The 18,758-nt window shown below is 38.1% G+C and overlaps 1 protein-coding gene across 1 annotated transcript in view; it reads left to right on the top strand.

The window, feature by feature from the left end:
* Positions 1–18,758, top strand: part of LOC149419244 (membrane-bound acylglycerophosphatidylinositol O-acyltransferase frj-like) — a 36,963-nt gene that overhangs the window by 12,871 nt on the left and 5,334 nt on the right. Inside the window, exons 3-7 of the mRNA XM_089637955.1 lie at positions 4,856–5,139; positions 6,754–6,905; positions 17,431–17,642; positions 17,771–17,908; positions 18,246–18,381. Coding sequence (XP_089494081.1) covers positions 4,856–5,139; positions 6,754–6,905; positions 17,431–17,642; positions 17,771–17,908; positions 18,246–18,381 — 922 coding nt within the window. The remainder of the gene's footprint in view (positions 1–4,855; positions 5,140–6,753; positions 6,906–17,430; positions 17,643–17,770; positions 17,909–18,245; positions 18,382–18,758) is intronic.

The raw sequence follows: 18,758 nt of genomic DNA, 5'->3' as shown, positions 1-18,758 counted from the left end.
ATGTGTTAAAACTTGAGCAGCCGTGCACAAAATGCACGTCACTCCGGGTCAAACTATGTGACAATACTGTCATGATCCTATCTTCTTCTTTATTAAGGTAAATTATAAGTTGGTTTTTCGATGTTTTTCTGATGCTAGCAATACCAACGCCGGTGTTTGATATCTTGACGTTCTAAGTTATTATTTCCTTATTGTCTTCTTTTTCGTTTATTGAGCTTATAATAATGGGATATAAAACCGGGGATTTGTGTTGCGTGCTAACTTCAGCGTATGTTTTTACATTTTGATTTGTTGTGATTATTTTTTCTAATTTTTGACTGTAATTTGCATTATTAATAATTATTTGGTCTTGCAATTGAATTATTTTATTTTGTAGTTTTAATTGTTGACACTTTATTGCTTCTTCCAGCTTTTTAATATTGTTTTCCAAACTTTGTTTTATTTTCGAGTCTTTTACAGTTGTTATTTTATTAATATTGATTCTTATGTTTTCTATTAAATCTTCCATATTTAGGTCCGTTCACTCGTTCGGACGAGTGGTTGTTGAATTTATTAATATCAAATTATAATAAGAAATAAAAGTTTATAAAAATAAAAATTTATTGCCGGCACGCGGTTCGAACCGAGATGCGACAGCTATTCGCTTGAATTGGGCAGGGACGACGCATTAACCCACTAGACCACGGCCCTTGTATGCAGTTCGTGAAGTACTATTGTTTAGAATTACCCCCTAATGCTTGGTCCACACCGAAGCTAACCTTCCAACTTCAAACGTTTGGACGATCGTGTGGAGGGGTAGTTCGTGCGTTGGAAGTTCGGGTTGGAAGGTTGGTGTTTGAGTTGGCCTGGGATCGCCTTCGAGGCGATCGCTACGGCCAACTCTATGGCCAACCCGCACGAACCGGCCGTCCGAGCTGTCCACATATCTCTGCGAACGGCAGGCAATCATAACAAAAATGACATTTGCGTATAAGTGACGTTTACGTATTATTTTTTTCGCGCCAATCTGTTAACACATAACGGCAGAGTGGAGTAACGGTTTAATATTGTCGGACTCGGATTCGTTCAAACGTTCGGAGTTGGAGGGTTGGCAGCAGTTTCTCCATTGAGGCCACCACACGATCGGCCAACCTTCCAACTCCGAACTAAGTTCGGAGTTGGAGGGTTGGCAGCAGTTTCTCCATTGAGGCCACCACACGATCGGCCAACCTTCCAACTCCGAACTAAGTTATAGGGAGATTAAAAGTAAGCGACTGTCTGCTATTGCGATTGGGAACATGGAATAATAGGCGTTGAAGAAGATCAGGACTATCGATTAAATTGTGTGTAATTTTAAATAACATTACCGAATCTGCTATATTTCTTCGGAAAGTTAACGTCTGTATATAGAAGAACTTTGCAGAGTCTTCATTACTAATATGAGATCGAAAAGAGCGGAAATTAAGGTACCTTAAAAATCTACGTATTTTGAACACTTTCAATTGTATTTTTATAGAATATAATATTTTTATATATATGTATTGCTTAGCCTGGGTTCCACACTTGTGATGCGTATTCAAGGATACTACGAACGTATGAGAAATACAGTGTTTTTAAAGTAGTAGGTAATATTTTTGAATTGTTTACAGGAACGGATTATGAAACCCAGCATAGAAGATGCGTTAGTGACTACGTGGTCAATATGTTTATTGAAATTCAGTTTACTATCAAGTATAACCCCAAGGTCCTTAATTTCTGATTTGGTAGATACAGTCAGCACTGCTCAGCAGTAGTTATTTTTTTTTCACATTGGCAACCTTGAAAACCAAATACATATTCGGGGATTCCCACAAATAATTAATACGTTTAGGTACTCGCTTAAAAAACAGAATACATTAACAGAAAAATGCATATAGGTACAAATTTTTACGTAAGCTCGTAACTAAGTTCGGAGTTGGAGGGTTGGCAGCAGTTACTCCATTGAGGCCACCACACGATCGGCCAACCTTCCAACTCCGAACTAAGTTCGGAGTTGGAGGGTTGGCAGCAGTTTCTCCATTGAGGCCACCACACGATCGGCTTCACGATCATGACGATCACGATCGGTTGGCAGCAGTTTCTCCATTGAGGCCACCACACGATCGGCCAACCTTCCAACTCCGAACTAAGTTCGGAGTTGGAGGGTTGGCAGCAGTTTCTCCATTGAGGCCACCACACGATCGGCCAACCTTCCAACTCCGAACTAAGTTCGGAGTTGGAGGGTTGGCAGCAGTTTCTCCATTGAGGCAACCACACGATCGGCCAACCTTCCAACTCCGAACTAAGTTCGGAGTTGGAAGGTTGGCGTTGGTGTGGAAGAACCATAATACCCTGTATAATCATCGGTATTTTGCATAGACAGTGCAACGCCGACCGCTGAACATAATAATATTGGTAGCTATGTTCACCTTGTGTAAAGGTTATTAGCCAAATAATCGTGAGTGATATCAACCCTTTTTATATGAATAGCGGCTTTACACGACACATGAAGATTATCCGTCTCGTGTTTATTTATTTATTTATACATTTTAGGAAAAGTTGACAAAAAATCTTTAATTATGTAATGATACAATAATAATATAGTTAATTATGCCAATTATGAACTTTCCACTGATGAATAGTTAATGGTAAGGTGTACAATGTCATAGAGATGTTCTCTTAAATTAATTTCTTGTTTAGTTAGAAAATATCAAAATAAAGGAGGGTGGGGGGAGGAGGGGGAAATATAGGATAAGGAATAAGAGGCGAAGGACGGGAATATATAGGAATTGAACTTCTAGTTTGAGTTTTGTTGATTATTGAGTTTTTGTTTTATGTCGCGTAAAGTCGAGTTAAAAATGTCAATATGGTAATAATTTAAGTTAAATGAATGTGTGGATCTGTAGATAAATGAGTTTTATTTGGAATCGGTCTTACAATGAGGGAGATTAAAAGTAAGCGACTGTCTGCTATTGCGATTGGGAACATGGAATAATAGGCGTTGAAGAAGATCAGGACTATCGATTAAATTGTGTGTAATTTTAAATAACATTACCGAATCTGCTATATTTCTTCGGAAAGTTAACGTCTGTATATAGAAGAACTTTGCAGAGTCTTCATTACTAATATGAGATCGAAAAGAGCGGAAATTAAGGTACCTTAAAAATCTACGTATTTTGAACACTTTCAATTGTATTTTTATAGAATATAATATTTTTATATATATGTATTGCTTAGCCTGGGTTCCACACTTGTGATGCGTATTCAAGGATACTACGAACGTATGAGAAATACAGTGTTTTTAAAGTAGTAGGTAATATTTTTGAATTGTTTACAGGAACGGATTATGAAACCCAGCATAGAAGATGCGTTAGTGACTACGTGGTCAATATGTTTATTGAAATTCAGTTTACTATCAAGTATAACCCCAAGGTCCTTAATTTCTGATTTGGTAGATATTGGGCCGTTCAAGTATTATGTAAGCACTATAGGGGGGCAGGGGGGTCTTTGCTTTGCTTATTTTTGATGACATGGGGGGGTGGGGGGGTCGAGATAGTGATTACGTCAGCACTGCTCAGCAGTAGTTATTTTTTTTACACATTGGCAACCTTGAAAACCAAATACATATTCGGGGATTCCCACAAATAATTAATACGTTTAGGTACTCGCTTAAAAAACAGAATACATTAACAGAAAAATGCATATAGGTACAAATTTTTACGTAAGCTTGGGAGGGGGGGGGGGGGGGGGTAAGAGCTTTGCTTACTTTTGGCGACAAGGGGGAAGAGGGGGTAAACAATTGTAATAAATCTGCTTACGTAATACTTGAACGGCCCCTAAAGGTTGATGATTAATTGAGTATTCGTGTATAAATATGTTTTTATTTCTAGTAAAGCGTACGATGAAGCATTTAGATATATTTAATTCCAGACAATGGGCATTAACATACGCGCTTAAACGTTGTAAATCCTTTTGCAGCTTGTGACAGTATTCGATTGAGTTTATAGGTGAGAAGATTTTCATGTCATCTGCATATAGGATGGTCTGCGAGTATAAAAAGCAGTGACCAATATCATTGATATAGATATTAAATAGTAATGGTGTTTGTAATTTTAGTTTGGAATGATCTAAAAGATGGCGGTAATCCAAAATACAGTAAGTACATAATAATTTACTTTTGTAAGAAGCTATAACTTTGTGGTCATCCATTATATTTAAAAAAGAACCACTAATATATTTTATTAACGCCGACCGGTTTCGGAAAAACCGTTCCTTCCTCTTGCCCTGGGGAAGGAACGGTTGTATCGGAATATTTTAGTGGTTCTAACAAAGTAATATTATTTCATTTAAACATAATAATTTATTATCTTTTATCATTGAACGACTATGGAACCCCTGACATTTACAAAATTATCAATCCGTTTTGGTTTGCAGGGTCTTAAGGGTCTTGACTTAACTTTAACTAGTGATTCCGGACCTTATTTGGAGTAAAATAAATATGTAAATATATGAAATTGACATACATAATTACACATTTGTATCTAATTTTTGTTTCCTGTGACATTTTTTTTCACACAAATAATTAAAATAAATAAGAAGTTATTCCAGAGATAGGTACCGAATGATGGGTTGGGCGATTACTGATAAGTGACCAATCGAGATAACATGCGGAAGAAATTATTTTTTGTTTCTTTTTGAAGAAAAAATACTAAAAACAGTCACCGTATACCAAAATTTCACTTACATTTTTTACTCCAAATAATTTCAGGAATCACTGGTTAAAGGAAGTCTACGTACGTCGAAGTACGTACCTTAACACCCTGAATATAATAATAATATATTATAATTATTCTTTCAGAAAGTGCCATATCACTACATTGGCATTTCTCTTCACTTACCAACTAGTTTTCCGCTTGATCGTGTCTTCAACAAGACTCCAACCTCGCGCAGGCAATGTCCAGCAAATGCTGACTATCCTCAAACTAGCCGGAGTTGCGTACGACATCCACCTCACCAACAGGGCCAAAGACAATGAGGCAGAAGGGGAAGGCAAAAGGGACAAACATGATGCTGAAGAACCCATAGACCCCAGCTTCATGGATCTCTTCCATTTTGCTTTTTCTTTTGTTGGAATGGTCGTCGGTACGAATTTATTTAATTATTTATACAAGGTTTTACAGATGTTCATACTTACGTGATAACAATCCTATTATAAAAACTCAGTTAATGTACTTTTTTTAGTTCCCATGAGCACTTAGGCCATAGCCCATTGTACTATCTCCCATATTAACTCATTCCTTTAACAGTCACCGGTCCCTTTTATAATGTTCACCAGGGTTGTTATCGGATTTGTGGCTCTGTCTTTTGGTTCCACAATGTGGGTACCCAGGTCTCATCTCTCCTCTCCAATTCCCCTTGGTTCCCCGAAGGCCCCACAAGGGAAGACTCCACTCCCCGTTGGTTCCCTAAAGGCCCCACGACGAGAGAGTCCACTCTCCCTTGGTTCCCCGAAGGCCCAACGAGGGAAGAGGGCCTAATCTATCCTCTCCACTCCCCCTTGGTTCCAGGCAGGCCCCACTAGGAAAGAGGGTCTCGTCGTTCTTCTCCACTCCTCCATGGTTCCCTGAAGGTACCAATAGGAAAGAAGCCTTCGCCTTACCTCTCTACTCCTCCTTGGTTCCCTAAACGCCCCACGATTGATGAGGGTTTCGTCTCTCCTCTTCACTCCTCCTTGGTTCACTGAAGCCCCCACTAGGGAAAAGGGAGTTTTCAATTGGTCCATTTTTTGTCCCATGGGTACCTAGGTAAATAGAAGGTCTACTCCAGCAGAGCCCCGATTGCTGGAGTAAGGTCTAAATACTCCGAGATGCGACCCTGTTTCTTGGAGTCACCGTTCGTTCGACTGTTCCCCAGGTCATTTAGCCAGAGCACGGTAGCTCACATCTTAGCTTGAGATGGCTATTGCAGGTAGTGTTTTCACTCCCTGATCGATGGGTTCGCAACACTCCCTACACTTAGTTAATGTACAAATACGTTCAATAATTTCATAACCTACACAGTCAAAGGACACATAATATCTATTTTTTGTTTTTTTTTTTAATTTTTATTCTTTCAACTTTATGTCCGGGTTAAATCTTCCCCACAGGAAAAACTAAACCCTTCCACACACATTTCCACAAATGATCATCTAGTCAATCCACATTATGCAAGTGCATTATATAAGCATAATAAATACAAAACAATACAAGAACAACACGTCAAATCACCAGAGATCAAATGGGAAAATAATTCACCGACTCCAGATATTTTCATATCAGAGGGTTCGGCTCAGTAGAAAATCTAATTGGACCTATAAATCCTACTGATCCCTCAACATAAATATTTAAAAAATCTTTCGTAATCCTACATGTTTTTTAAAATGACCATATTATATTTTTTTAGTTAGATTTTATAATTTTATGATATTTCTTTGAATATCTGCAAAGATAATAGAAACAACGGAGATGGGCAACGAACTATTATTAGATTGAAACTCGACGTACAAGTGTCGCCAACATCATTCAACCAAAGGAATTGCCATAACTTTGATTGGCTTCGCTGCAACGCTTTAATAATCCGTGTAGTTCTTAGGTCGGTGACAGTCAGCACGCTTCCATGCCATACCTTTTCCACTAACTGACTTCACGTACATTAATATGCGATCCCATGTTTGTTATTATTAAAAGTTACAGACGTTTTTAAATATGTGGATTTCAGGTCCAAATTTACGATTCAGAACTTGGGACGACTACCTTAATCTACCTTTCTGCAACAGCTGTGATTCCAGAGCCCTCGTAAAGAACCTGGTCCTCCACACGATCCCACAAGTGATAGCCTTCGAAACCATAGGCTATTTCTATCCAATCGAGGTAAATATATTGTGTTTATTGATCGACATACGCGGGGCTGTTGATATAAGGGCTGTTCACAAGTTCCCCTTTTGGTCTGAAGTTTGCTTTTATTTTGTAATATTAGCGCAATTAGAGCCAAAGCTCCGTTTACTTGCTACCATCCCCTTGAAGAGACTTCCCATGCGATCGAAAATATTCACTGCTCTTTGAAGTTTTATATGTTATGTAAATTACATTTGTCTTTAAGGCGCATAGTGCACGGGATGAGTTTCTGCACTGTTCTTGTTGGCACCTAGCATCGTGCTACCTACCTTTATATCCTTTGTAAAATTATTGTGGCCTGTCGACCTCTCCCCTCCTCTCCTCTCCTATGCCGACGTTAGTTGAGTTAAAATATTCGTCCTGTCAACATCGTTTGATTACGGAGCCCCCCTTATCGACCGTGTCGAAAATCAAAACCATCGTGAGCTCGCGCATTGTGAAATTTGTGAATTGTTGTGAACCAGCGCAAATAAGGATTGAAAACCGTGGAAGAATAGAAAAGGGTAAGTCGGCATTCCGAACCTTTCAAATCCTATTATTCCGCGTTGCGACGGTGCTAAATCCGTCCCCAACATTGGTCATTCGAGCCTGATAATTAATATTAATTGAAAAAATTGTGGTTCGTTTAATTATTTCAAGGTTAGATTGTTCATAAAAGTTGATCTATGTGTAAAATTCGCGTCAGCCGTGCTGTTAGCGAAAATTGCCTGTAGGTAGTAAAAAATACTAAACTGGTGACAAATTTGTTAACATTTAAAATAAATTGTTGTACTCGGCATTTTCGTGCAGATTAATTTCTCAATACAATGGCAGAGAAAAAAGTACTTTTGTTGCAATCCCGACGTGAGCGAATAGTATCTCGTATTCGTATCACGCAAGAGCTCATAGCGAGCACTTATGATGATAGCAAGAAAAAAGACACGTTTCTTGCTAGATGTGAAAAGTTAAAAGATTGGTTACAAGAATTTGAATCAGTTCAAAACGAGATTGAGGAACAATTACTGTCATTAGACAAGATTACAGAAATGTCAGAACTAGGAAACATTGCGAATAATGTTGATTCAATTTATTTCGAGATCATGCAAATGAAAAGCGTTATCACTAGTAATAATGAAAATTCAATTCCTAAAACGGCAAGTAATTCGGTGATTCGCGCACCAGTGATAAGGCTGCCCACTTTTGATAGTAACATTAAAAGTTGGTGCTCATTTCATTCATTATTTAAAAGTCTTATACATGACAGCAATGCATATACTAATGTAGAAAAATACCATTATCTTTTATCGGTAATTACAGGGCCGGCACTGGCACTTATACAATCATTGCCTCTTATCAAAGAGAATTATGACATCGCCTGGAATATTCTGGTAAATCAATACCAAAATTCTAGAATTCTTTTCACGCATTATGTTGATGAAATTCTTAATTTCAAAATATTACAAAACGAGTCTGCGTCAGGTATAGCGCGGTTACTCAGTACGTTTCAAGAGAATTGCGCCGCTATAAAGGCGATGAAGATAGAAAATATCTTTGATAAATTTGTTGGTCATATTATGATACGATCGATGGATCTGACAACTAAACGTCAATTTGAATCCAAATTGCCCGGTGAAGAGATTCCAGAATTGGATTCAATTTTCGAGTTTCTGAGAAATCAAACGCGTATTTTAGAAATGTTATCTCCACATACTACAAAAGAGAAAAAAGGTTCGTTTAAAACGTTGTTATCTGCCAATAAGAATGATAATAACCTTCATTGTCCATTATGTAAAGGTGCACATTTTATTTACAAATGTGCATCTTTTACATCTTTAAGTCCCCATCAAAGGAGGGACAAAATTAAAACTTTAAACCGTTGTTTCAATTGTTTGAAACAACACCATGTAAAAGATTGTGTATCAAAATTTACATGCCAGGTTTGTAATAAAAAACACCATTCAATGTTGCACATTGCCGCCGAACCATCGGGCGAAAATGAACCTAATAATTCAAGTGCAACCCTGGCCGCAACAACGATTCCGAGCGTTTCTACCGTTTTGTTAGGAACTGTACAACTTGAGGTCCGAAATCAATATAATGATTATATACCTATCCGCGCCGTCGTGGATTGTGGGAGTCAAGTCTCTCTGATTACGGAAAGATGTGCTCAGCTCTTGGGTTTGTCAATTAAAAAACATCGTATTTCACTGAACGGTTTAGGAAATTCTAGTATAAATTCTTGTCATGGAAAAACAAAATGTTTTATAAAACCTCGAAGTAAAAAAGGGCCTATTCTTCAATTTCAAACTGTCGTGATTACAGAAATCACTTCTAATCATCCGTCATACGATTTACCATCTAGTGGAACGTCACAATTTAAAAATTTAAAATTAGCTGATGAATCATATTACATGTCGGGCAAAATAGACCTTTTGTTAGGAGCTGACGTATACTTGGATATATTTAATAGTGGCCATGAAATAATTCACGGCTCTCCATGTGCTGTAAACAGTGTATTCGGTTACATTATAATGGGGAAGATGAAAAATTCGTCATTTCAAACGCCTTCGTCTTTATTTGTTGAAACAAATTCGTTAAGCAATACTCTTAAAAAATATTGGGAAATTGAAGAAACACCTTCAATTGTGATGAGTAATCCGGACGACGAATTAGCCGAAACAATCTACGCGCTTCAAATCACTATCGAGAATGTGATGGTAGATATGTTGTACCATTATTAACAAAATCTGAAATTATGCCTTCTCAAAATTCATTAAAACTTGCGGAATCGCGATTGAACAAACTAGAAATTCGTTAAAAGGGATCCCATGTTAGCAATTAATTACGGAAAGTTTATACAAGAATATGAGGGTCTGGGACATATGACACGGTTACCTCGGAATTTAGATGCATTCTATTTACCTCATCATTGTGTTTTGATCCTGACAGTAAAACTACAAAACTACGTGTGGTTTTTGATGGGTCGGCAAAAACCCAACCAAATAACTTATCTCTAAATGACTTATTATTGAACGGTCCAAAATTGCAAACTGAAATTCCACGTATGATTTTAAATTTTCGTTTTCATAAGTATGTATTTACAGCTGATATTTGTAAGATGTATAGGCAAATATTAATTATTCCATCTCAGCGTAAATTCCAAAATATTTTGTGGAGTGAATCTCAGAATGAACCGGTTATTGATTTCGAGTTACAAACTGTAACGTTCGGGTTGTCTAGTTCACCATTCTTGGCCATTCGTACTCTTCGCCAGCTAGCACAAGATGAAGGATCAAAGTATCCTGACGCTGCCAAGGTTCTATGCGATGATTTTTATGTAGATGATTTGGTAACAGGGACAGAAACGATTAGCACAGCCCTCAGACTAAAACAAGATATCATTGGATTGTTAAATCTTGGGAAATTAGAACTTAGTAAATGGCAATCTAATACACCGTCACTTTTGGATCACGTTTCGCAAGAGCACCAGCAAGATGGTAATTCTTTTGATAACGCCGGAACTGATCAAATTGTTAAAATATTAGGCATTCAGTGGAGTCCAACGACTGATAATTTTACCTACAAGGTCGATCTACCTTCAAATAAGATATGCACAAAAAGAACAATTTTATCAACGGTAGCTCGTTTATTCGACCCACTTGGGATCATCACCCCAGTGACATTTTTCGCAAAATGTCTATTACAGGAACTATGGAAGTTAGGTGTCGATTGGGACGATCGTGATGTTCCATCAAATATTTTTAATACGTGGAGTAAATTTGTAAGTCAACTTTCATTACTTCGAACATTCAATATTCCTAGATATTACAACACGGTGATGACAAGTCGTCTTTTCCTCGTAGGTTTCTGTGACGCTTCACAATTGGGTTATTCTGCAGTAGTATATTTATTAGAGCGTAGTAGCAATACCACTCACATCTTAATGGGAAAATCGAAGGTCGCTCCTTTGAAAACCCTGTCAATTCCACGACTAGAATTATGTGGGGCCTATCTTCTCACGAAAATTGTAAAGTATATTATGTCATCTGTAAAGTTTGCCGAACAAATAGAAAACGTTTTTCTATTTACAGATTCGACTATTGTACTAGCGTGGCTAAAAACACCGCCATATTTATTGAAAACATTTGTCGCTAATAGGGTTGTACAAATACTGGAAAATACACCAAATGCTGTTTGGAAGCATGTTGTCTCGGAGGAAAATTATGCCGATTCTGGTTCAAGAGGGCTTTTCCCAGCATACATTATATCACACCCTTTGTGGTTTACGGGACCAAAATGGCTTCACCAACCAATAGCATTCTGGCCTTGTTCAGCTGTGTACAATCAATCTGACGGAGAAATACCAGAACTCAAAACATGCAACCTTAAAACGTTTGTATCATCTCAAATAGAACCTAATTCGATTATTAGTAAATATTCTTCATTTTATAAATTGCAACGCGTCGTCGCTTGGATAATGCGTTTCGTAAATAATTGTCAGAAACGTCCTGGTAGTGGAAATTCAAACTCGACTTATCTAAGTTCTCGCGAATTAAATGATTCGCTTATGAAAATCGTACGCATTGAACAGAAAACGTATTTTTCTGTTGATATACGTAATATGCGAAATGGCAGTCCATGTTCAACGCAAATTCAAAACTTGAAACCGTTTCTTGATAGCCACGGTATTATCAGGGTGGGCGGTCGACTCAAGTATTCAAATTTGTCATATGAAAGTAAATTTCTGATCTTACTTCCGAAAATCTGTCATTTAGCTTATTTAATTATAGATTATTATCATAAACTATATCTTCATGTTGGGCCACGAAGCCTTCAATTCACCATTCAGCGTAAATTTTGGATAGTGGCTGCACGGAATAAAATTCGCTCACAACTGTCGAAATGCATTGTCTGCTATAAAATGAAATCGTCGGTGCTACCTCCCCTAATGGGTGATTTACCTCCCTCTCGAGTGCAACAAAGCCGTGCTTTTTCTCGAGTTGGTGTAGATTTCGGAGGACCTTTCACCTTGAAAGATCACAAACGTAGGGGAGCAAAAACGTCAAAGGGTTATTTATGTCTATTTGTATGTATGGCGACGAAAGCAGTTCATTTAGAGATCGTGTCTGATTTATCTTCTGAAGCATTTATTGCAGCCCTTAGCCGGTTTACAGATCGTCGAGGGTTATGTTCTGAAATTATAAGTGATAACGGAACCAATTTCGTCCGTGCAAATCGGTACCTACTTGGTATAAATAAATTATTGGCATCACAGCGTGATGTTATATCTAATCATCTAATTCAGAGCGGCATTATTTGGTATTTTAACCCTCCAGCAAGTCCTCATTTCGGAGGCTTATTTGAGGCAGGGATAAAATCTGTAAAATACCATTTAAAACGGGTGATAGGTGAGACCGTTCTAACTTATGAAGAATTTGCGACAGTTCTCACTAGAATTGAGGCCATCCTCAACTCCCGCCCTTTTTTGTTCAATGAGCTCAGACCCCGAGGATATGAATGGACTCACCCCGGGTCACTTTTTAATCGGTGGATTCCTACTAGGTTTGCCTGAATATGACTTTCTTGACACCACGTCTAATCGTTTAAGTAGGTGGCAACATCTCCAAAAGATGTCGCAACATTTCTGGAAACGTTGGCATTTAGAATATTTAAATACGCTTCAACAACGATCAAAGTGGTGCAAAATTAATCCAAACATTAAATTAGGTCAATTAGTGTTAATAAAGGACAATCGTTTTCCACCGATGAAGGAAATTTTAGGACGAATTATCCACGTTCATTCCGGTAAGGATGGAATAGTTAGGGTAGCTACTGTTAAAACTCAAACTGGTTCCTTGGTTCGACCAGTGATAAAGCTTTGCCCGTTACCGGAGGAATAAAAGTATTATTAGTGATAAATCTTAAGATATACATCTAAAATAGAATACGTTTTCATTTTCCAGTTTTGTTATGTTTTATTTTTATTTTATTTACCATTGGGATCTATGTATATTTTTTTTGTTGTTGTTTAGATGTCTATACTCTAATTCTCGTTTTGTTTCTTACTCAGATTCTAGACCAAAGGAGTTATTAGCAATTTTAAATATTTTTCAAAACCAAAATTTTTGTTATGGTCCAGGAACCATTCTTCGAAAAGTTATACTTAATTTAGTAAAAGTTATTTTTTTTTTAATTGTTTTCTGCGAGGCATTACGGATACAACTTGAATGAACAATTTACCTATGTATATATTTAAATTTACCTTTTATTAAATTTTGTATCATAATTATTAATTCGTTCAAATTAGGTGGGCGGAAATGTTGGCACCTAGCATCGTGCTACCTACCTTTATATCCTTTGTAAAATTATTGTGGCCTATCGACCTCTCCCCTCCTCTCCTCTCCTATGCCGACGTTAGTTGAGTTAAAATATTCGTCCTGTCAACATCGTTTGATTACGGAGCCCCTCTTATCGACCGTGTCGTAAATCAAAGCCATCGTGAGCTCGCGCATTGTGAAATTTGTGAATTGTTGTGAACCAGCGCAAATAAGGATTGAAAACCGTGGAAGAGTAGAAAAGGGTAAGTCGGCATTCCGAACCTTTCAAATCCTATTATTCCGCGTTGCGACGGTGCTAAATCCGTCCCCAACAGTTCTAATACGTGATTTGCCGTAATTTGTGTGATCTGTGGGGCACAGGTGTTGTTGTAAGTTATGTGAAGACTGAAGACTAGCAGAGCAATGCACAAATGCACTCAGGAATCGCCTCTAGTCCCAAATACTGCGATGGGATGGTCATGTAGAAAAGATGCCAGATAATGGGACACCGGAAATTATGATCGAGTGGATGCGACTGTGTGGCAGGCCGAGGAAGAGGTGGATAGACTGCCTGCAGGACAACCCGGAGTAAGACTATCAGTACAATGCACAAATGCACTAAGGAACCGCCTCTGGTCCCAAATACTGCGGTGGGATGGTCATGTAGAAAATATGCCAGATGATAGGACCCCGAAAATATATTGCGTAAGGCTTTTGACTCTTTTTATCGAATTTATATAATAATTATTCAAGTATATTCACGATATATGAGATTTGGATACTATGAACCTCGAATGGAAATTATATTTTTGTTATTGAAGACTTCTTGTGGAATTCATAAATGTAAATCAGGGCTTCATTGTGTTACATGAGTCGAGTTACGCTGAGTTTTGGATCAAAGTCATATTTTTTATAAAAACAGCATCTTATCGCAGTCATCTTTGTTGAAACAAATTTATCTATTTAAAATAGAATTCCTAGTTTTGGAATAAGGAATTTGAGTAAAAAATATTTCACTTTAAAAAAATATATTCATTTGATCAAAAACACCGATTCTGAATATACATATGTATTTTTACTTTCAGAATGAATAAGTCGTTTGTTAAATGATGCACTTCTTTTCATGTCAATCCTTTTGTTTTATAAAATAAAAAAGACGACGACTCTTTGTCACAAGCTATTCATTTCAGAGTTAGAAAATTTGAAGATAGATAATGGTAACAGAAAACACAAAAAGACATTATCATGGTAACATAGGAATCTACTAAATTAAAGTGACATCTGTTGACAATATTATATAAATCTTTAAAATGAAACATCGTTCTTGAAAAATGGTTTAAAAGGTTTCTGTGCATATGCTCCATGATTGGTCGAACAAAACCTAATGTCAAATGTACTCCGTATTAAGTTTGTACAACAAACATCTCTTTTTGTTACATGCGAACTTTGATAATAAGAGGGAGAGGTCGCTATACAGGTTTGATTGTGTAGTTAGGCACGATGATCTGAGTTTTTGAGATGATTTATTTAATACATAACAAATTCTAACGTAAACAATTAATTTTAAAGTGTACTGGAATTTTTTACTAAGGAATAAAAATAATCTCGATAAAAAATGAACCAACCACAGGAGGTTGAGCGCACGGATGACGTCACGCACCCACCCGCTTCTTATCGCTCGGATTGCGATCTTTTTGGCGTGCTCAAAAATATAAAATTTGGAAAAATAATGTAACCAAGAAAAGTACCTAGTAAAAAAATACCAGTATTTAAGATTAAATGTCGATGTAGATTAAAAAAATAGACTCAAATCCTTATTGCCTATTAGATTCTATTCCAGGAGTCAGGGAAAATTTTTTGGCTATCACACCGAAACATTTTTTTGCTAGACGATTTTATCCTATCATGTGTTACGTAATAAAGTCACCTTACATTAAAAAGGATGGTCACTCTAACACCACTCTCCCCCATGCAAATGGCCGCGGCGTGCTCAGCACACGTGACAGACCACCCAGAGTGACCGCGGCACAAAACTTATCACTACCCGCCGCGCCGCCAGTCCAAATTCGACCCCGGTCACATCAACAGTGTACCGCGCGGAGCAAACTGCAACGCTCGACGCGCGAAATCCCGCCATATTAAAAAGCGGACTCATGCTTGAGAATAACTAAATATTTCGCGTAACCAATACACAAACATGTCTCAACATCCTAAGTTAACCTTTGTTCGCCGGGACCACGCTTCCGTCAAATCATCTTGTGTCTCACAACACCACCACGGTACCGCAGCCCTTTTGGGCGCGGGCAGAACCAGCTCGGCATGATGTACCCTACCTCACCTCAAGGCGAACCGTAAGCTTCCAGTATACCCCTTTCTAGTGTTCAAATCCATTAACTTCATGTAAAATCCCCGTTTCACCCGGTCGTCTTAGAGAGAGAAGAGAGTAGAGATTCTATTTCAACTCTGTGTTTCTTTAAATGATTAATATACCATGTGCCTGTTACTCCTGTGTTATTATTTGGTGTTGGCCTTTCCAAACTCCTGACCGATGGACGAAGTAATGAATAAAGAAGTTCCTCACCCCTGATCGTATCCGAGTTTCATCTGCTTACCCTTTTACTGAGCTAGCCAATTTATAACTCGGGTTCAAGTCCCGATGGGTTCCAAACGTTTTCATAGCATATTGTTTATTGGGAAAAAACAGATTGATTTAAAAAACATGGCTTAAAAAAAAAACAAAGAGGCTCACTAAACTGAGGACTGATTTAAAAACTTTAGAATTTGAACACGGTAAAGACGATAAGATTGAATTTTTTGCCACTTGACGTCGGCCTCTTGTTTCGATGTATACAAAAAGATATCATAAAAAGCAGGCTATATTTTATTTTGTGAAGCTCGGGCACAAATGCGTTTTTTCGATTTTTTCGTAAACATCTCTTTTTGCCACATTATACTAAATCCGGAAAAGAGGAGATTCTATGCTGTAAAGATTTTTTACTGATACGAGGTTTATTTTTTCTAGACTTTTAAAAATAGACAAAGAATTGTGGATGAAACACATTATTAAAACGCGACGCGACGCCACGTTTCGACACCCGATGTGCACCGTGCACATTACCAACACGCGACGCCACGACATACTAGCAATTTCTGAAAACAGTTAGTTAACAGCAGTGGAAGTGAATGGTTTTGTACTATGTATTTAATAAATAACGACTCAGATGAAGACTTTGAAGAAGATTTGATGCAAATTATGGGTACATATATGATACTTTAACGACTCAAGAAAAAGAGAATAACTAGGCGTTACTGGGTTCATTAAATAAATCAAAAGAGGAGTATGTGTGGTGAATATCATACTCTGTATCCAGACTTACTTTAAGATATTGAAAGATTTCATATGTATTTTCGGGTTACTAAAACACAATTTGAAGAAATACACGAATTTATTCAAAGTGACATACACAAGATTATTTCTCACAGTATGATCCCTGTATATAGCTAAACTCATGTCATATAGAACAGAATATCGTTTTACCAACTTAATTAATTGTTCGTCGGTCATTTCGCTAAATAAATGCAAAAATAATATTAAATTGTCCAAAATTCCTTATATGCTCGGTGTGACAGTTCTCGAACGACTGACGCGTGGCGTCGGGTGTTGTCTAGAAACATACTGCGCAGGCCGCGTCGGGTGGCGTGTTTACCCCCACCATGGGCAACACGCCGACCTGGCACGTCTAGATCGGGTGGCGTGTGCGCGCATCGCGTCGCGTCGGATGTTCATAGTGTGATTCTGGTCATAAGAAAACAATACATTTGATTCGACTCAACACGCATCGCGTTGCATCGGGTCGCGTCGGGTTTTAATAATGTGTTTCCACCATAAAACTGCCTGATTAAACTCAAGGATAAACTGTGTTCTACTCGCTGTATAAAGCATTTATAATATTTCTTTGTGAAATTTTCAAGCCAAAACACAATTTAACATGGCATCACCTGAAAAAAGATTTTTTGTGATAAGCTCTTAAATATCGGCCTGATTTATTGAGAATAACCCGAGATTACATTTTTTGACCAAACTGGAATTATTTAGACCATTCCCGAAACCCCACATGCATTAATTCAATTTATTCGAATTCATCTTTTCTGATCACACATATTGTTTCTAAACGACATCAATTCTCTCCTATTTTTGTGTCCAGTACCTCTCGATCGCCGAGTTCGCCAGCAGCCATTTCCTCTACAAAAACTACTTCAACTTCATCCACCTCATAAGGTTCAAGGCATCACTCACGTCAGGCCTGCTAATGGTGCAAGCCATCACCAGCATCGTGGGTGTAGGTGCCTACCCCAAATCCCTCCGGAGCGAGCCGTGCAATGGACCCACCAAAGACTATAGCCACCTCAAAAATATGTAAGTAAGGATTCTTTGGGAAGTAGCTAACAGTAATGTCATTGCGAAGCCATGACGTCACACCCGACACGCCATAGATTTGGTACTACAAAGTATTATTCTGTTGATTGTACCTATTTCTTTTGTAGAACACAGGATGAAGCAGATAAGCTGGAGTATGATTTCGAGACGATCAATACTCAGACTCTGTACGAGATCTACTGGACGCCCTGGCAAAGTGACTTCTGGAGGTTGTGGAATAAGAACATTCAATACTTCATGGGGAGGTATATACACAAGGAACTATTCAAGAATATTTCAACCAAATATCGGTCAGTAGAACTGTTGGTAAAAGTGTTATGCAAATTTCCGGAATGATATTTTATTTTGTTAATTGGGTAGCTCGAAACAGTCTCGAACAGAGCTAGCGGGTTGTGCACCTCTGTTGATCTATTGATCGTTTTTTCCCTCTAGATACACCATCACTGCTTTATCGTCAACAGAGGGTGCCCAGCATAAATAAACCACTCTCGTGCCCAGAGAACTATTTAAACTATTCCAAATTATGTAATGGTTTGAAAAGGAAAATTGTTATTTGTAATGATGATCCTTGTCGTTTTTCAGTATTTTGGCCACACTGTTGTTCTCCGCAAATTGGCATGGTCTAGAACTGGGTCACTTTAGCAGTATGCTATTGTTTGGTGTTTATTTTCTGGCAGAGAAGCCATACCACAAGATGTACGAGTACACAACCGGATGGGTATGTCAAACATTAATTTATTATATTCATGCTTATTCATAGAATTCAACACATCTCGAACGCCCGAAAGCAGATCAGCATACAACAAATCGGCAAAGGAATGCAAGAGAATCATCAATAGGTCAAAATTCGAACACGACCTGCAGATCAGCAAAAAGCTGGCTGCCTGCCCGCATGGCAGCAGAGCATTCTGGTCGCTTGCGGGCTCAATAGGTCGAAATTTTTGCAAACCCAGTTTGCCACCTCTTACCAGACCTGACGGCTCACCAGCAAACACCGCCACCGAAAAGGCAAACCTTTTAGGGAAAATGTTTGCGGAAAACTCGACCCTCGACGACGGGGGTGCTGTTCCGCCGTCGGTTCCTCACTGCGGCTTC

This window comes from Hesperophylax consimilis, chromosome 12 (genome assembly GCF_061612785.1).
Source record: "Hesperophylax consimilis isolate HC1 chromosome 12, BYU_Hcon_1.0, whole genome shotgun sequence".
Taxonomy (NCBI): domain Eukaryota; kingdom Metazoa; phylum Arthropoda; class Insecta; order Trichoptera; family Limnephilidae; genus Hesperophylax; species Hesperophylax consimilis.
Note: the sequence above shows the minus strand (reverse complement) of the source record. Positions and strands in the feature narration are given on the sequence as shown.